The sequence below is a fragment of the Macrobrachium rosenbergii genome, chromosome 2 (assembly GCF_040412425.1).
Source record: "Macrobrachium rosenbergii isolate ZJJX-2024 chromosome 2, ASM4041242v1, whole genome shotgun sequence".
In the NCBI taxonomy this organism is placed as follows: Eukaryota; Metazoa; Arthropoda; class Malacostraca; order Decapoda; family Palaemonidae; genus Macrobrachium; species Macrobrachium rosenbergii.
Genome location: NC_089742.1, coordinates 66181506 through 66206808, shown reverse-complemented (window position 1 = coordinate 66206808; position 25303 = coordinate 66181506). Strand labels below are relative to the sequence as shown.

Sequence of the window (25303 nt, the reverse complement as noted above, 5' to 3'; positions counted from 1 at the left end):
CTATCTAACATTAAAAAAAAGCACAATTTTTATTACAAATACTGTAAATGAGTTGTTTTTCAAAAAAGTAAAATTTAAGAACTAACAAACCAAAGCTAGTTTATTGCTATTATTGATAAAACAAAATTTTTAAGCAATTAGCTTTTTTCCTAGGTACACAAACCAAAGTCTTTTACATGGAAGGTCTTCACTGTGCATGCGTAAACTGGCCTTGAGCTTGAAAATAAATGTACGCCATAGTGGAGATGGGGGTAGGTGTGAGTGGGGGAATATATCCCCAGTATTCCCTCATTATCTTGTCATAAAAGGTTTTGGTTTTTATACTCACAAAAAATTTTAAGAATTTGTTACTTGTTCTTATGGGGATAAAAACTATCACCTTTTATGTGTTGACTTACCACTTAGGAGAGGGGTAGTCCCTACAACTGACTAGAGTTGAATCCAATATGGAAATGTCACGCTTCCAGTTATGCGAGCAATCAGGAATGGCATGAATCCTGAGCCACCTACCTGTCTGGTGAAATGATGGCCAAAGTAATGGGGCCCTGAGCCAGAACCCCATAGGCATGAAGTGACGTTCTTTCTAGTAAGGAAGGAATTTCTTGAACTATGACATCTCCCATAGGAAATTTCATGTTGGTTGGCAACTTATCCTGGCTGTTACCAAATAATGGGTTCAGAATAAATACAGTAATACTAAGTTCCCTCTCCCCCTTTGTTAAAGAGAGAGCACAATATGTTGCATTTTAAGACTAAATTTGAACTGGTTGCTCTTACTTGCCTGTATAAGTGGAAAGGATAGAAGGAGAGTCCAGTCACTCAACATTCACACTTATAGACTAAGCTGAGCTTAGGTGCTTGGAAGAGAAACTTCTCTGGCCAATCAGAGCTCAAGTGACTAAACTTATTGAGCAGCCACAACAGGTTTTAAGGAAGAAGGTATCCAAGGACTTGTGGGTGACATTCCATAGGTAGAATGAGGTAAAAGGTAGTCTGTTTACACTACACTCCTGCTCTCATTATCTGATGTACCTAGAACTTCTGAAAAAGTAAAGGAAGGGTCCACACCCCTGACTTTTTGGACTCTCGAGTAGGAACAGAGGCCAATCTCCTTCAGAAAGGAGTTATAAACTTAATAACTTCACATAACCAGAAGGAGAGGGTATTCTTTGAAACCTTATGCCTACCCACACTAACAAAGTCTCCTATACTCTGGTCTGAGAGAGCAGGTCCTTTTCAAGTACAGTAGTGCCTCATGGTGCAGACAGGGCAAATAAACATCTCGTTTGGGTCTCCATTAACAGTCTCCAAGGGAGGACAACGAGAAACTCATAAATCTCATCAGAAACTGATGGGTTCTGAGTTTTAGCCACAAATTCAGGAATGGAAGAGAACAAAATAGATCCCTAGCCCTCCGAGTGATGGACAAGATGTGACAGAACATGTAACTCACCCATCCTCCTCTTAGAGGCCAAAGCCAAGAGGATTGCAGTCCTAAAGACTTAGGTCTTTCATCTGAAGCATTAGACAAGGGCTTGAAGGGAGGCCTCATAAGGTTCTCTAGGACTATGGAACAACCCAATCTAGAAGATAAAGCTCTAGAGGAGGGAAAAACTGCTTGGAACCCCTTGGCAGTATAGATAATTCCACCAAAGCCGAAATATCAAAGCCCCCTTAGTTTGAAGACCTGTGACAAGGCTGAACAATAACCTTTCACTGCAGAAACCAAGAGAAGCTTGTCTTGGTGAAGATAGATGAGGAAATCTGCTAGCTGCTGAACAGATGCTCCAGCCATACTGGTACCCCTTCTATGGCACCAGTAATAGATGGCCCACTTTCCTTAATACACATTCATAGAGGCTTGATGGAACTATCCTGACATCTCCCTCACAGCCCTAAGAGAGAAGCCTCTTTCCCCCAGTTGCCGCTGGATAGCCTCCACACATGAAGTTGCAGGGCATGGACTGTCTAGTGATACCTGTGAACATGTGGTTGATACAAGAGTGTGTGGGCCATGGGGTCACTCCTTCAGTACTTGAACCAAGAGAGTCAGCAGACTGCATACTGCTTGACCTACATCCAGTGAGGAACCACCAGAGTCATCCTAAGCCCCAGGGTGACAACCACTCTATTGATCACCCTGCAAAGAAGACTGAACAGTGGAAATGCAGCAGTGTCCAAAGTTGTTGTAGGAATGTTGGAATGCGTCCATTGCTAAAGGGTCTAGTACTCGTGACCAAACAACCAGAAGTTTTCTATTCATTGTGCTTGTGAATAGTATATCAAACATAGGGGACCCCTATATCTTGAACAGCCTCTTTTCTAATCAAGGTGCAGGGAGTATTCTGTCCCCACTACTTGACTTTGACAACAGAGTTGATTGACCAGCATGTTCCTCTAGCCCAGAATGTATCCTGCCAACAACTCACAGCTTGGAGATCCACTTGTGCATCTGCAATGTCAGATGACACTGGGACTGGGGCACCATTTCCCTTTTCGTTAGCATAGGTCACGACAGTCACATTGTTGATCTTCAACACCAACAGGCCACAACAGTCATGTTATTGATCTTCAACACCAACAGGCCACGACAGTCATGTTGTTGGTTTTTAACACCACTAAGTGTCCCTTCAATTGTTGCTGGAACGACTGAGTGCTAGTCACATCAATAATAACTCCAAAACATTGATATACAAAAGAGGTGTGTCCTGTGGTCACATGTTCATAACACTCTTCTCAGGTGTGCGCCCCACTCCTTTGATACATCCAAGTTAAGTATACTTTAGTTTAACCAGACCACTGAGCTGATTAACAGCTCTCCTAGGGCTGGCTCGAAGGATTAGACTTGTTGTGGCTGAGAACCAATTGGTTACCTAGCAACGGGACCTACAGATTATTGCTGAATCCGAACCACATTATAGCGAGAAATGAATTTCTATCACCAGAAATAAATTCCTCTGATTCTTCATTGGCCGGCCAGAGACTTGAACTCGGGCCTAGCAGAGTGCTAGCCGAGAACTCTACCTACTCATCCAACGAGGAGCTTGATATATCCAAGAACAGAAGCATCTCTGGAAGGGGAGAACTTAACAGAATTCTCTTTAAGTGGTGTCTGTCATCCATCTACCATGCCAGGTCTTCCCTTATATCCCAACTTAAGAGAACAAGCTGAGAAGGGAGGTCCTTATTTGCCAACCAATGCTGCTTCAGTTGCCACTGAAGTGAATAACGGTAATTCTTCCCATGAGGCAAGAGCTTCTCAAAGGATAGCAGATGCCTAAAGACTACTTGTTAAAGCTGAGCTAGTTGTTCCTGCCAAGACAGAATCTGTGCCGTTATTTTCTTGAACCACCTTACCCAAGACTCCACTGGGAAGGTTCTCACCACTTAGGAATCCATAAGCATTATTACATACTTTGACTGCAGCTTGGGGATAAGATCAAACTTCCACCAGTTGACCATAATACCCAACCCATGGCAAAAGGAGGGAAATCTGCCTCTATCCTGTAATAGCAATTCCCTTGAAGAAGCTAAGACCAATCACCCATCCAGGTATCGCCATAATCAAATGCCCATCAAATGAGCCCAAGCTGAGACCAAAGCAAGTACTCTGGTTAATACCTGAGGAGCTGTGGCTATTTCAAGAATTGAAAGCCAGCACTGTAGCAAACAAAGCAGAGGTACTTCCAAGAGCTGTGATGAATTGGTACCTGAAAGTACTCGTCTTGCAGGTTCCGGAGTGGACCAACGATCATCATCGCTGTGGACACTCTCCAGACGGTGGAACGACGGCCGCCTGGATCAAACGTCCTGGCAATACAACCCCACTCTCGAAGACAAGGGAGGGAGAAGAGGGAGGGTTCCCCAATGCTCCGCAAATTACCCCCAGGGGCACGCGGCGCAACTGGATCTCAGTTTTTTCTCTGAAGGATATGGTAACCCGGCTACTATATCTCCTACAATTAATCTAGCCGGTGACATAGAATTAAACCCAGGCCCTACACATGTCCATCTGCAGCTACGGTCACAGCTTCTCGCTACTGGGGTGGATCAGTCCACTGTAACTTAGTGTGGTGGGTGGGTACTGGTGCACCACTGAGAACACTAAAAGACTACAAATGCACATTGGAAGTGCATCATATGCCGTAACACACACACAAAACAAACAATAACAATACACAACAAGCACTTCTATCCAACAAAAACACCAACCAACCAACACCACACAGATCACCATCTCCCACATCTACCACACTCCTCCAATCCCAGAACACCATCACCCATTCACACAAAATCAAACATCCCCACAAACCCCAACACCCCATAGCACACACTTTCACCTAACGCCCACAGAAATGCACTACTAACACACGCACTCACACACTTAGAACATAATCGCGCAACATAAACATCTTACAATTAAACATTGACGGCATTCGAACAAACACATTGAACTAAAAAAACATTTCATGCACAAACAAAAGATCCACAGCCATCATTCAAGAAACAAAACTGAAACACACACAAAACACCCAACATACCAAATTACACAGCCATCAGACAAGACAGACAACATGGTGATGGTGAGGCCCCATCACACATACACCATAACATATCCTACATTGAAAAAATGCAGTACATCAGAACACTAACACAAGTAGACAGACACACAGAACTACAAGCATTTAATATCAAAAATAGGGCACAATAAACAAATCACAATCATCAACACATACATCCCTCCAGAATATTCATCAGTTTACCAGCAAACTTCACAATTAGACTGCAGGCATTGAATACCCTCCCAGATATACTTGGGAGGAGATTTCAATGCCAAACACACAGACTGGCAAGCCTATCAAGACATCACACAAAGAGGCACAGACATCTCAACACAATTAGATCAGCTATACATACTAAACAACACAGGTATGCACACACATACCACACCAAGCCAACTTTAGTCACACTTCCCAGACATAACATTTGCTCACCCAACATAGCACCACATCAATCACATGGAAAATACAAACAGACCTATCATCAGACCACCTTCCTATTTTTGCAACCAACACTGAACCACACATGAGCACACTTTCTCACATACAAGACACTGTCCCTAACTACAAGCGCCTGGATAAAGTACTTGGAAACCACTGAGGCTCATTTCCAGAGTTAAACCACACACATAACATCATCACAGACATCCAAACAATACAACAATACAATTCGACGACATAATAAACAATGCAGACAAAAGAAAATGTTTCCTAAAGGCAACAGAAAACACTACAACCCAAACTTCACGCTGACATAAACAGACTTTCATAACAGAACGAAACAATTTAAGAAATACACCAACCCCACACACAAATCACAACAAATCGTATACATGATTTAAACACAGAAATAAACACCAAATTAACTCAAAAACAGACAGAGAACTGGCAAACTTTTTCAAGGTACACTGACTACAGAACCAACCATCCAAACTACAAAAAAACTATCAACAGTCTCATCAATTCAAACAAATGGGAACACTCAAAGTCACGCCTCAATCACCATCTGACAAGATCCCTTCACGCAAACAACAAGCCAACATCTTAATAAACCCTACGTGCAAAAAATCAGCCACCCTCATAAATACAAAAGAACCAGACACATCTACAGACGCAAACAATAGTTCCCATTAGATTACAGTAATATTAGCCACAATAGAAGACACTGCTAGAATCATTAAACAACTTAAAAACTCTGGCAGCCATGGGCATCGATAACATTTCAAACGTTCATTTAAAACATCTGGAATCCCATGGCACACAAACACTGACAAACATAGCCGGTATTCATACGCACACTGCATTATACCACACATTTGGAAACTGGGGAAAATAATAGCACTTCTAAAAAACCAAACAAAAACACCTTACACAAGCAGCTTCACTACAGACCTATAACTACTCTGTACACTCAAAAGTAGTAGAACGCCTCATCTTACGCAAAACCACACCACATACCACTGTCACCCACTCAACATGGCTACAGACCACACCACTCCACAACAACGCTACTCACTCAACTTACAAAAATACAAGATGGCATTAACCAGACGCCCACCACAAAGAACACTGCTAATCACAATAGACATAAGTAAAACCTGACGCATCTCTAGACCACTTCTCATCAACAAAGTTTACAACACCACACTACACAACAACACCAAAACGCTGGCTGCCAATTACTTAACAGACAGACAAGCACGGTACACTACAATGGCGCGAGTCATCCAAAATCAGAAACTTCCGAACGTGGTGTCCCACAAGGCTCCGTCCTAAGCTCCAACACTTTTTAACCTATTCATGCATGACATACCAACACCACCTAACAACATATACATCTCTCATATGCAGACGGTCCCTAACAATCATATCAATACATGACAAAAACGTATGCTCCACACAAGTACAGACTTACATAACACAACTTGAAAACTTCAAATCACACAAACAGATTACAGGTAGCACCAACAAAATCCACAAGTACACTACTCACTAGTCACAACAAAGAACATCAGTACAGACCCCACAGCAACGCTGGAACAACACCACAATTCCACACACACACGAAAAACAAAAATCCTAGGAGTCACATACAACACTTCAGTGTCATTGCTCCCATGTCAGTAACATCATCAAGAAATGCAGACTCCAGGGACTAAATGCACTAAGATCACTAACAGGCACAACATTTGGACAACAAAAAGAAACGCTCATCACAGTATACAAACAATACATCCGCTCCATAATAAACTACGCCAGCCCAGCCTGGCACCCTGCCATATCCAACAATACAACTAAACAAACTACAAATAATACAAAAACACAGCTCTGAGAATCATCATGGCAGCACAATCCATGTAATAGAACACTTGCACGCCGAAACCAAGATTCTCACCATCAGGCAACACTTGACATGAGAGGCACACAATTTTGGCATTGGTCAGCAAACAGCACAAAACAGCCCATGCTGTCATTTCACACCACCTCCAACACACAGGCAAAGTGGAATACACACCACACAGACACTATACAGATATCTTGAATTTATACCACCCACAAAACAGCACACAAACAAAAAGCACATCCATACTCTCACCTCACCAGACAAGCACTTAATAACCTTCCCAACAACAAAATACCAGGCACCCCCACCCAACATAAGCAGTAATAGAAACACAGCTCTCAAGATTGGAGAGAGGTACACCTGACTCGACTTCGCTGTGGTCATCACCAATCACCAAACACCTACAAACACCGTGACAGACACCCCAAACAGACATATGTCCACTCTGCCAAGTTAGTCCCCACACACACCACATCTCAGTAGATTGCCCTAACTTGGCAGCCCCAGGACAACAACACGCATCCACACTACCACACAGTTGTGGTCAGATCCAGTAAGCGTGGTGTCCTTCTTCTTGTGATTGCAGGCTACACCAGCATAACAGAGTCTGGGGAACCACAACAACAACAACTCGTCTTGCAAGTCTATTGAAAACATTAAGTCTCCCCCTTCTGATTGAATCTAACATGAATTGAGGAGTTTCCATTGTGAACAGGTATGTCTGTAAGACATGCTTGTTCAAGGGAGGGAGGTTAATTACTAGTCTCCAAGCCCTGGATGCCTTCCCTACAAGAAAGATGCAACTGTAAGAAACACAGAGAAGGATGATCTACTACCTTTACGGCTCCTTTCTCTATCATCACTTTCACTTTCCATGATTTTTGGAGCTCAAGACAGAACAGAAGTGTACCCATGCCAAAGAACAGCTAACCATGACCATGGCAACCTCTATGGAGCCCCCCCTCAAGGAAATGTCTGCCAGCAAGACCATGGGCAGGTATGAAGCCTAAGTTGCCTCCCAGATATTTATTACGCGTACAAACGAGTGCAGTAATCTCTCGAAAATGCTGTTCCGGCTCGGCCGGTAGGGGTTCCAGAGGAGAAGGGCCTTGGGCCCCTCTGGTTCTCCTAAGGCATGAACCACACCCTTGTCAAGCACCGAGGGAGTCACCCCAGTCTAAGCTCCCTCTCATGCTCCCAATCTTGTACTGAATCGAATAAGTCACTCGCTGGAGAAGGTAGGCAAGATTTAGGAGAGTCACCATCCAAATGCAGTTTAGTCTTTGACTCCCATCCCTTAATCTTAGTGTCTGTAGCCACTAAACAAGAAAACATTGGGGAGGGACTAGTCCATTTGCCACCTCTCTCCCTTGAGTGAGACTGTTTTTGTTGTGCATACTCTGAAAATGAGGATGCCCCAGATGGAATGATGTTGGTTTCACTCTTAAATACTCCCTAAGACAAGCGAGAGTAAGCACCTAACCTGTTGCTTGAGTGAGTGTGGCCTGGAGACCTCTTTTATATCCTGTGAACAAGTTGCGCATAATCATTCCCACTCAACTCCTGAGAGGTGTGTGAAGCAGAGCCATTGCAAGTCGTGACGTGCACTTAACTTGTAGGCTAGCAAAATATGCATGTTCATCCAGATGCAAACCTCGAGAGCCCACAAGGGGATGAGGAGGGAGCACTCCTCTAGTCTTAATAGTCACATGCATGAGAGGCTACCCTGTCAAGAGGCACAATGACCACCTGAAGAGGATCTCCTACCCCAACTCATTTCCAGGGGAGAGGAGTGTGTGCAAGAAGTCCACCTGGAATTCTTCCATGAGGCCTTAGATTTCCCTTTCTTCTTTCTCTCAAATTTGTTGTGAATTGAAGTTTGTATAAATGTGAGAGATTTTTCAAGAAAAGATGAAGATATTTTTCTTTACTATGCGTGTTGAAAACCAGTCTCGACTACATGGGCTCACAGATTCATAGTATGAATATGATGGTGTATAGGATATTTTAAATGATCTCTTCAACTGCTTGCCTTTTCACCCTTAAAAAGATTGGCTGCAGAAGGTACCATTCATTTTTTAAGCACTGTCAGGCCCAAAATTTCTTAATTCTATAGATCATGGATTTTCTTTTTTTAAAAAGGGACTTATCAATGGATTAAGTTACCTACAGTATTCATTAGAACTTTCTAACCAAGTACTGTATTCAGGGAGGACCTCCATTTTAAGATAAAATTCTTAACTAAATATGAAAGCAGCAATGGCTAAGCTTGTAATAATAATAATAATAATAATAATAATAATAATAATAATAATATAATAATAATAATAATAATATGTTTTATTGAATATTATTGCTGCTTCAACTGCATTTATTTTGTAGAAGACTTTCTTTTTATTGCAGACTTCTCTTCATTGGAGGTGCGTGCTTTAGCCTTCTATATTTGTCATTTCATGGGGAAAAGTAAAAAAATCTGATTCTGCTTTTTATATATTCTATACAGTTAGAATATTATAATTTATATAGTTGCTTAAACACTTGTTGCCGCAACATTTTGACAGACTTTTCTGTCATTCTCCAGCGGGAGCTAGTAGAGGACTGGCAGGTTGCATAGGTCCTTTCGAATTTATACATGGGCTTCAGGGGGTCATGGATTTAACTTGATTGGTTGCAGTCAATGAACTTGACCAATTTCAGAAGCTCGATCTGACAGATCTTACGCAATCTGGGAATATCACTCATTCCAGCATTCCCATAGCCTTGCCTTTGTGTGATGTCATGCCGACTGACGTCATCGGTAGTTTGGCTGCTATTGGGCGGAGGATGAATGACATCATTATTTATTCTCTCGTCGGGGGTTGTCTATTGCTGGCGGAGAGGGTTTATTCTTCATCACGAGATCACGGGTGCAGCGGTTCTTGTAATAAATTACTAGATTTATTTTCTTACTGTCTTCGGATGGGGTGATGTTCTCCATGACAATTTTCTTCATGGAGCTCTCGTCCTCGTGGTACTGGGGATGCATACGGGCCTTACAATATATCTTGATGTCATCTTAGGGGGCAGGTTGTGCGCTCTCACCACTATACCATTTTTCCAGACCAGTTCAAATTTCTTTGTTGATGAGTTTGTTGGTGAAACCATTATTCACCAACATTTGTGCAGCACATTCAAATTCCTGTCTCAACCGCTTTGAGAGGATGTTATGACCCAACGCATGAGGGGTGTCATGCGCAAACTCACAGTCCTTAACGGTGGTAAGTTACCAGTGCTGCAGCAGCATAAAGGCTACAGCAACTTGACAAATTTCCAGCCCTCCCCGGATGAAGACGCTTTGCTGAATTTGGGGCTGAACTGCCACTTTATTTCGAGGCCAAAGAACCACGAGAAGAGGTTGGAAATAGAACTGATGCTAGAATCAATACAAAAGTTAGAATCCCGAGGCACCATAAGAACTTGAACGTCCAGCCCTCCTGTTAGCCACACGGAGAGTGGGTCCTACGACAGTGGAATCTGCACCGTGAGATGAGGAAAGCTGAAAAGGAGCTGAGGAGAAGAAGGCATCAAGGTTATCGCACTGACAAGACAGCAGCTTTGTCCTTCGTCGGAGGAGTATTTCAACAAATTGGATGCCATCCTGTCGGAACATGAAATTCGAGGGGCTGGACGAGGAACCCACCAAGACATCAAGAGGGAGCTAACAAGATCATCAGCACTGTGAATGCTGCCAGCAATGCTGTCCATCTTCCTCCCATTGCAGGTGAGTTCAACCTTGTGGTTACCTGTAGGGGATGTCAAGACACACAAGGCTGGTAACCCCTTCCACCAATCAGCCAAACACCTGCCCTGACCTACGCCGCCTAAACGACAAAACTACATCCTGACCCCTACGCCCAGAGCAGCTTATAGCCTGAAGTCCTCTGTGGAATTCCTGGCGATCCGAGACTACCCGGGCGCAGGGACCATCATCTCTCTGGACGTAGAGAGAGTATTCACCAATCGTACCGGTGGATGCCAGAAACATCCACATTATCCGGAACAGAGTGTAAGCAGAGAACCGACGATGACCCCACTGAACATCCTAGAAGGTTCCTTAAAGTGACTGCTGAGATTTGTACAAGAATGGAATTTCACAGCACACAGAGTCTGACACATGTATAGACAGAAGGATGGTGTTGTGATGGGCTCTCCATTACGTCCTTCTTTGCAAATTTTTACATGGGCAGTGTAGAAGAACGACTTCAAGAGAATCCAGCAGCCGTCGAAATATGCAAATATATTGACAATGTCGTTATCAAAAGCAGACAGCGAGGAGGAGGTTGGAAGCTAATCAGATGTTCCAGCAATGTACATAAATAGTGCTGAAATTCTACACTGTCGAAGCTCAGCACAGACGACCGCTCCTTCCGTCGATTCCATTATGGTCACAAGACGGTGGAACTTAAGACACATCAGTCTACACTAGATCCACCGATTTAGGACTATGCTTGAATGGAGATAAAGAGCAACTTGCTAGGTTTAAGTCGACGGTCAGGACCTTCACAGAGGGGCCCCTCTCCACTGCCTCCACCTGGCAAGACACTAACAAGGAATTTGAACGTCTAACAAATGTTGGTGAATAGTTTCACCAACAAACTCATCAACAAAGAAATTTGAACTGGCCTGGAAAAATGGTATAGTGGTGAGAGCACAACCTGCTCCCCAAGATGACATCAAGATAAAATATAAGGCCAGCATGCATCCCCAGTACTGAGAGTGGATGTTGAGAGTTCATGAAGAAAATCGCTCATGGAGAACATCACCCCGACCTAAGACAGTAAGAAAATCAATCTAGTAATTTATTACATGAACATATTTTTCAGTGATCTCATGATGAAGAATAACCCCCTGTCAAAGTCACAGAGACCCCCTTAATTTTGAAGAACGTGTCTACTAATTTGTATGTCTGTCCGAGGATGCCCTGGCAGTCCTATTGGAATGACCATGATGCTTCTGTCAAGGATCTCCTGCCATGCCCAGGAAATGCCATCATGAACCACGCCTGTGGCTACCCATAATATTTCATAACTCCTCCGTATTATACAAATACAAGTATTTTTCTGGAAAGCTGAGGACCTTTTGACGTCTGACCTCAGGCGCCCCCCTGCTGGAGAGAAAAACCCAGCAATGAACACAACGCGGGAGGCATTAGTGTTACCCCGTGTTCGAGAAGAACGTGCGAACACCACCAAATCAAATGTTACCTGAAAAATGACAATCCTGAGAATGGAGACGCCCTGATGAGGGACCCTCGAGACAACCCCTACTACAGAGAGAGTAAATAATGACATCATTCATCCTCCGCCCAATTCAGCAGCTGGCTTCCATGTCAGTCAGTAACCAGACATCACGCAATGGCAGGCATATGGGAACGCTGGAATTGATATTCCCAGATCCGAAAATCTGTCAGGATCAAGAATGAAATGTGGAAATTTGGCTTCTGAAGTTAAAGCAGCTGCAACCAATCAAAATTCGCCCATGACCGCCGCTGAAGCCTTGCCCATGGAAATCGAAAGACAGTATGCAACCTGCCAGTGGTTGCTAGCCCTGCTGGAGAATGGAAGAGTTGTCGAAATGTCGCAGCAACAAGTGTTTACAACTATATAAGTTAAAGTGTTTGAAAAGAATATTGAGTTATTATATTCTAACTATAGAATATATAAAAAGCAGAACCCAGATTTTTACTTTTCCCTTGAAATGACAATTGTTAGGAGAGGGTGTTAGGCATGCAAGAAGGGACAATGAATGAGAAGTCCAATTAAAAGAAGTGGAAAAAGTCTTCTATAAAATAAATGCAGCTGAAAGCACAATAATATTCAATAAAACCTGTTTAAAAGACCCTCCTCTACACAATTACTTGACAATAATTAATAATAAACAAACCTTTATTAAATTAGTGAACTGAAGACAAGACTTCAACATGTATTAATTTAGAATCACTCAAATGTGACTGCAATATTATACGTAAAACTGAATTTGCATACCACTCATAATTTACATACTTTAACCACATGAAAATAGTCATCAATAGGCACATAAAATTTAATGATATATTCATCTTTATGGCTAAGGTTATGCAAGTGAATGCCATTGAAAGAGTAACAAACACTGCTGTCTGGGATAAAATTCATGGATACTGGTATATAGTATTTAAGATTATTAGATTAACAGCTGTGACTCATAAAAAAAAAGACAGTTGACAGACTGTCAACCAAGTCCACAGCCCAGAAAGATATCCCTATGCCACTTCGCTGGAGTTAAGTAGGTATATATTTTCAATATGAATACTAAAAATTCAGTGCCTAACAATTATCATTACATCCTCCAAGATCAAATCGATTCTTCCCTTGCTAGCCAAGTGTTGAGTGCCAAAATTACCTTAACTTATTAGTATTATTAATACAGTACTGTAATACTGTTCATGTACTGATAAAAGCAGTAACAAGAAATTAGATAAGAGTTCATAAACTAAAAAAAGATGCAGTGTTTACGAAGTAAACCTGAAAATTAAAATAAATATGAAAAGGAGAAACTCTTTCCTTAAATGAGCCTTTAATTAAACAAACCATGAATGATGAATGATTCACAGTAGTACAAAGAATTTTGTATTTCAGAACTGTTGGAGTTAACTCAAGTGTACACCTATAAATGTAAACACAGTATGTATGTATATGATACAGGACAATTATTTTGGAAAAACTGCATAAATAAACCAGTACATTAATGTAGATACTGTACTTGCTAAAGTAGAAAAGATGAAGTACCTAACCTACACCTAAATCTCCCTACTCCAAATACAAGGTAAACAATTTTCAAAATTAATATCCTTTGTCACATTTTTTCATTAATAAAAATTGCTTTTGAAAGATACAAAAATCTGCAGTATAAACATTTACCCTTTGAAATGTCACTAGTGAGTTTATTAAAAATCAGCTAAGTTTTATCTTTTACCAATGTGAGAACAAAATACTTAGGAAAGTCTGCCCGAAATACCTATACTGTATTTATAACATGGTCAGAATGAATGCACTCACCGTTGGAACGAAAGTAAATGTTACTGGTGGACGTGTGGCCCATGGGATGTCAGTGGGAGATTCAGTTATTGGGCGTGATAAGATGAGGTCAGGAACCAAGCGGTTCCACAGGGCCATTTTCTGGGCTCTATAGTGGTCCTTGCTCACAACATCCATATCTTTACAAAGTAAAAAGAGAAATAAATTCAGTACAAACAGTATTCACTGATGGTAAATTCATTCCAGTAGGGAATTGTCCAATACAGTGCAGCTGTATATAAGTTGTCAGCAACAAAATACTAGAGTACTGAAGTACTGTATCTACACATTTACAATACTCTGTCAGTTCTACACTAAAAATTCTCTTTCACACAAAGAAATGAAAACTATTTTCATACCGATGTGGAGATACCGTTGGATTTGCTTCTCATATGGGGGCCACAGTGTCTTCAGATTTTCCAGCCATCTCTGATCAGGTTGTATTGTGTAATTTTGAGGAGTTGGCAAATTTGGGTCCCTGTTTCAGATTAAAGTAGTATAATTATTAGGTGATAAACTAATTTAACGCAGGAAAGACATTCCCTAGGCTTAATAAAGCTACTGATAAAATCCTGATCCTGCGTCAATACTAAGAACACTTCAAAATGACAACACAAATTTTTCCTCTTCCTTGTTAAGGAACATAATACATACAATAAGATATTTCTAAAACGATGCAATGTGAAGTAAACATTATTACTATAGGAGTCTTAATTGCAGAAATGTCATGAAAACAAATCACACAAAAGCATGGTCAGTCATGCTGAGTTTAAATGTTGCACTTCATAATCGTGATTGTTATTTGCATTTAGAATAAAGCTCCATCAGTACGTATTAAATTTAACGTAAAACTAAAACATAGAATAAAGACAGTTCAACTCAAGACCACCCAGACCATGGGACAGGAAATTGAGAAAAGTAAAAAGAAAAACAATGGAGTTGGCTTGAAGAACCTACAGTTCTTCCTGCAGTGTGCCAGATCAAACTTCGATAAGGTCTGTAGCATATGCTGTAAAGGGACCCAGTATTTTAACCACAGTTTGATCATGGCAAATGTGTGTCTTTTTCATTTACTATTATGCAAACAGACTGTGCAACAACTACTAACCTATAGTAGTGTACTAAATAAATATTAATGTTAGAGTAAATAAAGATACACTTTAAAATTTCATTTTGTGGATTTGGGTTAAGAAATTTTGTTGACAAGATGGTCACTGAGTATATCACTTACAAATTCAAGTTTAAGTCCTGCTGCAACATCCAAATACAGATGACTAAAAGCAATTAAACTGTACTCATTACCCTGTCTATCTTTGAGAGAGGTAAGAAAACTTTTAATAAGGTGCCAAATTTGCAACTATTTTAATCTGGTGTAATATGGTGCCACATTTGCTACTGTTTTAATCTGGTGTAAGCCACAGGATTGCAACATTCATTTTTAACATCATAATTATTATTACCACTTTGATATGTCATGAAGTGTATTTCTGTCTTCAAATTTAGAATGCATATACAAAAATGAATGATTTCTAAGGAAAACCATTTAATAGAAGTATCATAAAAATGTACAACAACTATAGGTCCATAGAGTACTAATAGTCTCCATCCAATAGCTCCATGTATAGAGTACTAATAGTCTCCATCCAATAGCTCCATGTGACAAACCTGTTTTTTTTAGTTATGGTCTTAAGATACAGAAATTGTAATTAAGATTTGTTTGTACAGTATAAGATAAACAACAGCTCATGTCTTGTCATAAATACATAACTTGACCAACATCATTCATGGATAATGTAGGCCAAGATAACCCAACTTTTTTGTACGTGCCTTTCTCATTATCCCAGATGTGCGGACTGACAAAATACCATTCCTCTATGACGTAGTTACTAAGATCTTAGCATTAACATAAAACTTAACTGGGACGAACTGAGAACTGGATTGAATGCTAAATTCCTTTCCTACAGCATATGGCATCAACAAAACAAATTACAGTTCTATGTATTTTACTAAAAATTTACCTAATACATTTACAGCCTCAAATACTAGATCAGTATTATGTGATGAAAATTTTCATGGTCTGAAGCAAGAAAAGAACATATTTACTAAATTTTACTGTACCAGACAGTGATAAAATCAATGCAACCTGTTCTAGTTCTTTTGTCCTTCCTTAACTTGAATACTGTCCTCCGGTGTGGATGTCTGGTTCTGCCAGAGATTTATCTCTTTGTATAGATTGGTTTGTGGTGGTAGGTTTGTAAAGCCCCCGCTCAACGGGTTCTCTATGATAAACATCCCGTTTTCTACGGTGCCTTCACAGCTGACCCAAGGTCGCACGTACACAACCTTATTATCATTATTGTGATTTGTATATTTATTACCTGTTCATTTGCCCTTGTACATAGTATATGTGTCAAGTATTTTTTGTGTTTATTGTGTCCAACCAGCTGTTGCTAATCATCATGTTTTCTATATGTACCTGTCCTGTTTTGTGTAGAGAAATAGTTTGACCTCGGGTCACACATTAAATTTGAAATGTGTATGCATATGCAAGACTGCGGATCCACACATCTCACGGGATAAGTGGGTCGTCATCAATAAACACCCCACCAAAATCACTTTCATGCATCATAATAAAGTTTTCATCTAACCTACCCATCTCACAGACTCATCATCAACATAAGATGGGCTGCTCTAGGAGCAAGAGCCCATGCTGGCACAAGGCCAGCTAAATCTGAAACAACAACAACTCAATAAACCGTTACGGCTGCTCTGGAGCAAAGCCCGTGCTGGGCAAAGAATGCTAAGTCTGGAAACAACAACATCAATAAACCATTACAGGCTGCTCTAGGAGCAAGAGCCCATGCGGGACAAGGCCAGCTAAATCTGAAACAACAACATCAATAAACCATTGCCGGGCTGCTCTAGGAGCAAGACCCTGATGCTGGCACAAGGCAGCTAAATCTGGAAACAACATCAATAAACCACTACGGGCTGCTCTAGGAGCAAGAGCCCCTGCTGACACAAGGCCAGCTAAATCTGAAACAACAATCAATACACCAGCAGTACTTGCCTTCTTGCTCTTTCTTTAGCACCTCGCACAGGTTTCTGTTTCCAAATATTAGCAGTTATGACTTGGACCATCAATGGATTGTCCCTTGTTTGTCAATTTTTTCACAAGTTATATTTTAACATCTTTTACATTCCCTTATCCTGCCGAGAGCAACCAGATTCCCTGAACAGCAGTGCCAATATGCAATAAGTCTCGTTCTTTAGTCCTCACACCGCTGGACTGTGGAACAGCCTCCCTGAGGATGTCGTGCAGTCGGAACTACAGAAGTTAAAGCGAAGGTGCAATGTATTACTGTACTACCCTAATACAATACTCTTTGTATTTTAATAACTTACATTATTATTTATTTACTTTTCTAATAACTGATCTCTTTCTGTTTCCCATTACCTTCTCTTACTTCTTTCGAATGAACACCATATTCTTCAAAAGTTTGAATTTCAAGTCCATGAATAGGGTTCATCTTTCGAATAATAATAATAATAACAATAATGATTTCAATAAATATCTGAGGCAATCAGACCGAAGGGCTTCACAGTTTTATTACTTATTGATTAATCACATGCACCTTCAAATGTAAGCAAGAAAAAACAGAATGCTTTTATTCTCGTTTTCTGGACTTTTGGGAAAATGGCAAGGTTTTCATATATTAAGATCTTTCAAAAGGTATTCTAGATATTTCACTGCATGGGAAAAGAGAGATCCATAAGGAAATCAGTGCAATTTGTAAGTACAGTATTCTGTACATTGTTTTTCAACTACTGGTAAGAAAAACACTGCCACATTTGGTTAGCTCTAATGCCCTGAAATAATCCATAAAAAATTAGCTGATGGGTATACCTCAAGCCCAACCTCTTTACCCTCTCTTTTGACACCATCTCTCTCTCTGTGAGGGATAAACACTTAAGATATCTGCACATACGGTGATATGATGCATCACCCAAGAACAGCACAAACAACGGAGCAACAAACAACCCACAAGTAACCAATGGCAAAATAAGTTTTAGTATTCTTTTAGACGCAAGTCTTGATTTACGTATAAAACTTCACTCCACTGTACAAGTCACTAATGGAATGATGTACACACACAGGAATGTTTTAGAAATCAATGCTGAGATAGTTTGGGCATCCATTTCCTACTTACGCTTGCAAAATTGTGAGCACTCAAAATAATAAGGACTATATCATAGGAATAAGAAATGCCAACAAAATGAACTACGGTCGTTTTATGGTAAATTTTCAATAAACTACCCTATCTTTTCTCGATCATTCTCTGTTTTGCTCTTCTCTTGGATCATTTCCTTTCTATCATAATCTGAATAAACTCACGTGTCAGGCCAGGCCAAAATTTTCAGTGAAATGAAACAATCCGGGGTAAAGCATGAGGAATTAGTGGCCATGCTGAATAGTCTCATTTGGGTACACTGAATTGATTTGATTTTATGAAATTCAGGTTGTCAGCATAGTACTTGGGCACTCTCAGCAATTAAGTAGGCTATATGACGGTGAAAGGAAGGAATTGGCGTGGTTGTACTCCTAAGGCAACAAGATCCAGAAAATAGAGGAGATGAAGTTCAAGGATGTAAAGGGGAAACTGGGAGAAAATTACAGTTGCAGTAAGGCATAACAATTAGAAAGGTTAGACAGGAAGACTAAAGAAAAGAGGTGGGAATATAGGTATAAAGTACAAGGCTAAAAACAAAAATCGAGGACAGCTGAGGCCAAAGGGACTGTAAGAGCTGACGCTGTCTCTTCCAAACACGTGTGTGTTCGTGTGTTCGTCGATCGTCATCATCGGAGTCGACAGGGACAAAACAAAGACATCTCGTCTTCTTTCTCTACAGGAACGCGATTTCAACCATACAATATTTCCGTCTGTTTCTCCTTACATTGTTGTCTTAATGTATGTACAATCACCACTACTTGCATTGCCATGCAAGCATTCTAATCATGTACTCATAATGTTCCAACGAATCTTCTGTATCAAACTGTGTGTATGTTTGTTTGTGAAGACGCCAAAGGTCTCTCCATTTCACATTTATTATGCTATTGCATTGTATCCATTAATCTGTCTTGAATCTCATGCTTTAATTGGCCATATGTAGAATTTCCTGACCCTTCCACTGATGTATGTTTCATCACCGTATGTTAATCATGTCTCTTGATATCGCCATCTGTTTGTCTGCCGACAAACACAGATGTCTGAACCTTTTATGTCCGTTTTACTGTCTGTCTGTGTGTAGACGCTACATTACCGCTCGCACACGTCAATAACATCTTCAAGATTCTGTACATTTCATCTCAGTAAGGAACAACCAATAAACCAGTTAACACCCAGCCATTATGTCGCTCATTCCCCAGTCCTTACACTGGTGACCCCAGGTGACTCGGAAGGACCCGGCCCAAGATGACGACCCACGCTGATAGACCCTTCGCGCTGTTTCCCGCCGTTCCTGAGTTCTCAGTATTAGTCCGACCCTCCGAGATGACCCACTCCACCACCGGAGCCTGGATACCTCCTCCAGGAAACCGCAAGCCGCCCCCACACTCGTACTGGACGAGCTGACCAACGAAGGACCAGCCACGTCATCCTTCAGCCTGCTGCCGCCCCCTCTCGAGCTGGGTACCAGGATCAGCCGCCGTCATCCTTCAGCCCTCGAGCCGGCCACCGGATCATCCGATGTCGCCTTCAACCAGCTCCCGTCCTCCTCGAGCTCCTGCTGGCCGGTGCCGCCCTTCAGCCTCCTACCCGCCCCTGGCCCGGCCCTTCGAGCCAACTACAATTGTCGCCAAGACAATTTCCCGCATCGATGCCTCTTCCTTGTGGGGAACATTGTAAGACCCGACGCCGTCTCTTCCAAACAATCAGACGTTACACGTCTTGGGAGAGTACTTACATAAGAGCCCCGACGCTGTCTCTTCCAAACACGTGTGTGTTCGTGTGTTCGTCGATCGTCATCATCGGAGTCGACAGGACAAAACAGGAGCATCTGTCTTCTTTCTCTCTACAGAACGCGATTTCAACCATACAATATTTCCGTCTGTTTCTCCTTAAGCATTGTTGTCTTAATGTATGTGCAATCACCACTACTTGCATTGCCATGCAAGCATTCTAATCATGTACTCATAATGTTCAAACGAATCTTCTGTATCAAACTGTGTGTATGTTTCTGTTTGTGAAGACGCCAAAGGTCTCTCCATTTTCACATTTTATTATGCTATTGCATTGTATCCATTAATCTGTCTTGAATCTCATGCAATTGGCCATATGTAGAATTTCTGACCTTCCACTGATGTATGTTTCATCACCGTATGTTAATCATGTCTCTTGATATCGCCATCTGTTTGTCTGCCGACAAACACAGATGTCTGAACCTTTATGTCGTTTTACCTGTCTGTGTGTAGGCGCTACATTACATTCGCAGACACGTCAATAACATCTTCAAGATTCTGTACATTTATCTCAGTAAAGACAACCAAATAACCAGTTAACACCCAGCCATTATGTCGCTCATTCCCAGTCCTTACACTGGTGACCCCAGGTGACTCGAGGACCCGGCCGACCCAAGATGACGACCCACGCGCTGATAGACCCTTCGCCGCCTCGCTGTTTCCCGCCGTTCCTGAGTTCTCAGTATTAGTCCGACCTCCGAGATGACCCACTCCACCACACCGGAGCCCTGGATACCTCCTCCAGGAAACCTGAAGCCGCCCCGCACTCGTACTGGACGAGGCTGACCAAACGAAGGACCAGCCGTCATCCTTCAGCCTGCTGCCGCCCCTCTCGAGCTGGGTACCAGGGATCAGCCGCCGTCATCCTTCAGCCCTCGGAGCCGGCCACCGAAGGATCATCCGACGTCACCCTTCAACCAGCTCCCGTCCTCCTCGAGCTCCTGCTGGGCCGGTGCCGCCCTTCAACCTCCCTACCCGCCCCTAGCCCAAGCCCTTCTTCGAGCCAACTACCACAATTGTCGCCAAGACAATTTCGCATCGATACCTCGCTTGTGGGGAACATTATGAAGCCGACGCCGTCTCTTCCAAACAATCAGACGTTACACACGTCTTGGGGAAGTACTTGTAAGAGCCCCGACGCTGTCTCTTCCAAACACGTGTGTTTCGTGTGTTCGTCGATCGTCATCATCGGAGTCGACAGGACAAAAACAGGAGCATCTCTTCTTCTTTCTCTAGGAACATGATTTCAACCATACAATATTTCCGTCTGTTTCTCCTTAAGCATTGTTGTCTTAATGTATGTACAATCACACTACTTGCATTGCCATGCAAGCATTCTAATCATGTACTCATAATGTTCAACGATCTTCTGTATCAAACTGTGTGTATGTTTCTGTTTGTGAAGACGCCAAAGGTCTCTCCATTTCACATTTATTATGCTATTGCATTGTATCCATTAATCTGTCTTGAATCTCATGCAATTGGCATATGTAGAATTTCCTGACCCTTCCACTGATGTATGTTTCATCACCGTATGTTAATCATGTCTCTTGATATCGCCATCTGTTTGTCTGCCGACAAACACAGATGTCTGAACCTTTATGTCCGTTTTACCTGTCTGTGTGTAGACGCTACATTACCGCTCGCACACGTCAATAACATCTTCAAGATTCTGTACATTTATCTCAGTAAAGGAACAACCAATAAACCAGTTAACACCAGCCATTATGTCGCTCATTCCCAGTCCTTACAGGACGCTGCAAAAACACTTTAGTAATGCCCACAGTACACCATATGAGGTGCATTGATGGCACGATCCCCAAATTGACATTCAGGTAGGACCAACTATCCGTTAACCAGCGATTTGTTGCTTCTTTGTTTCCTTCTAAATCGGAACAAATGGTAAAAATGGGCATAACTCTCCAAATGGAACGGCTGACTCCTGTCAAGCTACACCTAGCAGCTTTCACATAGACCACCTTCCTCTCCTCCTCCCTTCCCCGAGGGGGTTAGTGCCGTATGTGAACCCCGCGCGGTGCACTGCTGTAGGCATTACCTAAGTTCTTTGCAGTGTCCCTCCGGCCCCTACCTGCAACCCCTTTCATTCCCATTCCCTTTATTATACTTCCGTTCATAACCTCTTTCTTCCATCTTACTTTCCACCCTCTCCTAATAGCCATTACATAGTGGAACTGCGAGGTTTTCCTCCTGTTAATCATTTAAAACATTTTTACACTCAATTTCCCCTTCTGCGCAGAATGGTCTCATAGGTCTCAGTGCTTGACCTTTGGCCTAAATTTTATATTCCGTCTATATTCCGCTTCCTCTAGCCCCTCTATTCTTTTCCCTCTGTACAGATCTGAAGACTGGCAGGTGAGGAGGCTTCTGAGCATCATGTTTGTTCCATGACTTTGCCACTACGTCATAACCACCATCGATTCCATTTACTTGTCGCCAAGTCCCTGTTCTTAATCCTTACCCGAGCTAACCAGGAACAAGCATTTCCAAGAAGCGTCCAACGTGATTTTAAAATATAATGTACACTCCATAAATATACCTTATATATAAATACTAAAACTAATACTGTTATCACCGCTGCTCAAATCAGAGACAAAATACTTAGTTCAGGGATCAAAATGTTTTTGGATTGAATAGTCATCTGGGCAAACTAAGAAATAAGGACCTAAAAAGGATCCTTTCAGGCAAATACTGTAGCGCCTATCACGCTCCACCCCTCCCGTTGATTGTATGTAGTTTTAAAAGTAAATACATCCATTCATTTTTAATGTTAGATACATTAATTTTTTCTTCTCGCTGAAGCTTTGTATGTATAAAAAATCCATTCAAGTTATTTCGCCTTGGGTGAACTAATTAATAATTCCAGATATAATAGTGAGAATTAAAATCAATAACTAAATACACACATGTAAAGATTTATATTTAAGTTGCGACATTCAGAAATATGAAGAGGTGTTCCACCAGGGTCAAGATAAGACGGAATAAGATACAAAACATATTCACATTCTGAAGCTGAATTTCTCGATCTTGCTCTCAGTGCTGCAACTGAAAGGTACCTGAATTACCTCCGAAGTCAGAAGTGATTTAAAGTTGTGAAGTTTTTTATTTTTTAAAGTAGATTTTGTGTGGTGTATATTTTCACCACAGCCGTTCACTAGCTTACTATTTTCTAAGCAGTCATCATCGAGTTGATAAAGAATTCAACCTTTCTCTTTTCCTGTTTTCCATAAAACTCCTATAATATATATCTCCTACAAGAATACCAATACTCATTACTGGGTACTTAAATATTACTATGGAATGAATGCACGAGTAAATATGCCTTAAATAAAAATTTTTCCTTGCTTCTCTACAATTTAAACAAAAGAGCATTTCTTGTATCTTACCCTGTTTTTGCAAAGTTGGTCCACAAAGTCATGACAAGTTCGGAGAGGAATACTTCATCGTGAGTGTAATTGGTGCCGAAGTGATTGAAGCCTCCCACCAGTGGCGCTCCAAATATATAAGGTAACTCCTCGCCATGTACTGTGCCCTGACTCTGCAAACGTTTAACAGAAAAAAATTACTAAATAATAATTATGAAGGACAAAATAAACTGTGACCTGACTCTGCAAACGTTTAACAGAAAAAATTACTAAATATAATAATTATGAAGGGCAAAATATTTAAGATGGGGTAACATGAAACAGAGTACATTGATCAAATGAATGGTAAACAATTCTTTATACTGTACATATTTGTCAAAATTTGGTGGCACATAGCCAGCTTAGTTTAAAGGCATGAGATGTGAGATATTTCAACCAAGCAGCTGGTGATGAATTATGAAATTTTGGCAAAGTTTGTTGATAAAACATTGAAAGGAATTTGCGTTGCCTCCCCTAGCATCACAAGACTACGTGCCCTGTGAGATACATCACAGTACTGTGATGTGCTGAAAGATGCACATTAATCATCAGAAAAAATCAGCTGTAAAAATTAAGAGGAAACAAATTAACAAATAGAATGACAGAGTACCTAAATATGTTATCAAAATAAAGTACCGGTAAGTCCAACTCAAAACGGTGGAAACCATGTTACACAACCAATGCCACAGCCCTTGATATGTAAACATTAGTTAAGGGGTCATCATTTTGTGTCAAGCTCACCAAATGTGGTATTTGAAATAGTCCATCAGCTACAAACAGATGCCGAGATGCCCCAATCAATTCAAATGGTATGGGAAGGCAGCAGCACATTCCTTTCTCCGCTCGAAGTGAGATGATGGACATATGTAAGGCGTTGAGTGATGTGACTCCCCAACTTCACTTTGGATATCTGGCATATGACCTTGGTTATAAACCAATAAGCAGCGGCAGGAGTCATTATGCTTAGTCAGCTAAGAACTGTGCACTAAAGGAACTGGCTATCTTTAGTGGATTCAGACAGCATATCCTCTACTGATTTTGCAAAATAAATGAATAGGTATAATATACAAATGGCACCCAGGCCCATGTACGTGAGGACAAAGTAAAAGAAACTTGTAAAACTGGTTACCTTGTACTTGTCGTTTTCCAAACACCATAAACAACAAATCATCTATTACCTCAAATCCATTAAATTAGCGTAATATCTCAAATGAACTGATTTCTGCGTTCAGCCAAGCTAAGTGACTGTGCCGGTTTACCCCATGTGTCAAGTCTTAGTTTATAAATACTGAGGATAAATTGAAAATTAGGAAATTAAACGTAAGAACTCTGAATCAAGTGTTAAAACAAAACATGCAGAAAATTTATTCAATAGACATGAACTGGACACATTAGCTGTTTATAAATTACAGCGTAAAGTAGTGGGAAAAGAGACTGGAAAGGGGTAATGTGTATATTAGTCAGGAAGAGCGGATTGAATTCGTATAGAAGAATTAGGGACGATTTTAACGTTAAATGCAAAAAGGCAATGAATGACTGGATAGCTGTGAGCAGTAGATTACTGCTGGCAAGATTTAAGTAACAGAAGTTCAATATGAGTGTTAGTGTGTTCTATGCACCCAATGAATGAACTCAGAGAAAAAAAAAAGATGTATTTTAAACAGAACTCCAGAATGTATGGAATTTAAAAATACCATTCTGATGGCTATTGTTGATCACGAAAATACATTTGACAGTGTCCACAGACCAATATTTGGAAGGCCTTGCGTTACTATGGCATTATCGTTAAATATGCAAAGCTAACTACAATCATCCATGAGTGCAGTAGATAAAAAAGTAATGTTGATAGGATACTGACAAATGAATTT

At 41.1% G+C, this 25303-nt stretch overlaps 1 protein-coding gene across 1 annotated transcript in view; it reads right to left on the bottom strand.

Moving 5' to 3' along the window:
- Positions 1 to 25303, bottom strand: part of LOC136847966 (uncharacterized) — a 100972-nt gene that overhangs the window by 4840 nt on the left and 70829 nt on the right. The window contains exons 7-9 of the mRNA XM_067119987.1: positions 23418 to 23569; positions 14354 to 14472; positions 13977 to 14134 (exon numbers count right to left, since the gene is read on the bottom strand). Of these exons, the coding sequence (XP_066976088.1) occupies positions 13977 to 14134; positions 14354 to 14472; positions 23418 to 23569 (429 nt within the window). The remainder of the gene's footprint in view (positions 1 to 13976; positions 14135 to 14353; positions 14473 to 23417; positions 23570 to 25303) is intronic.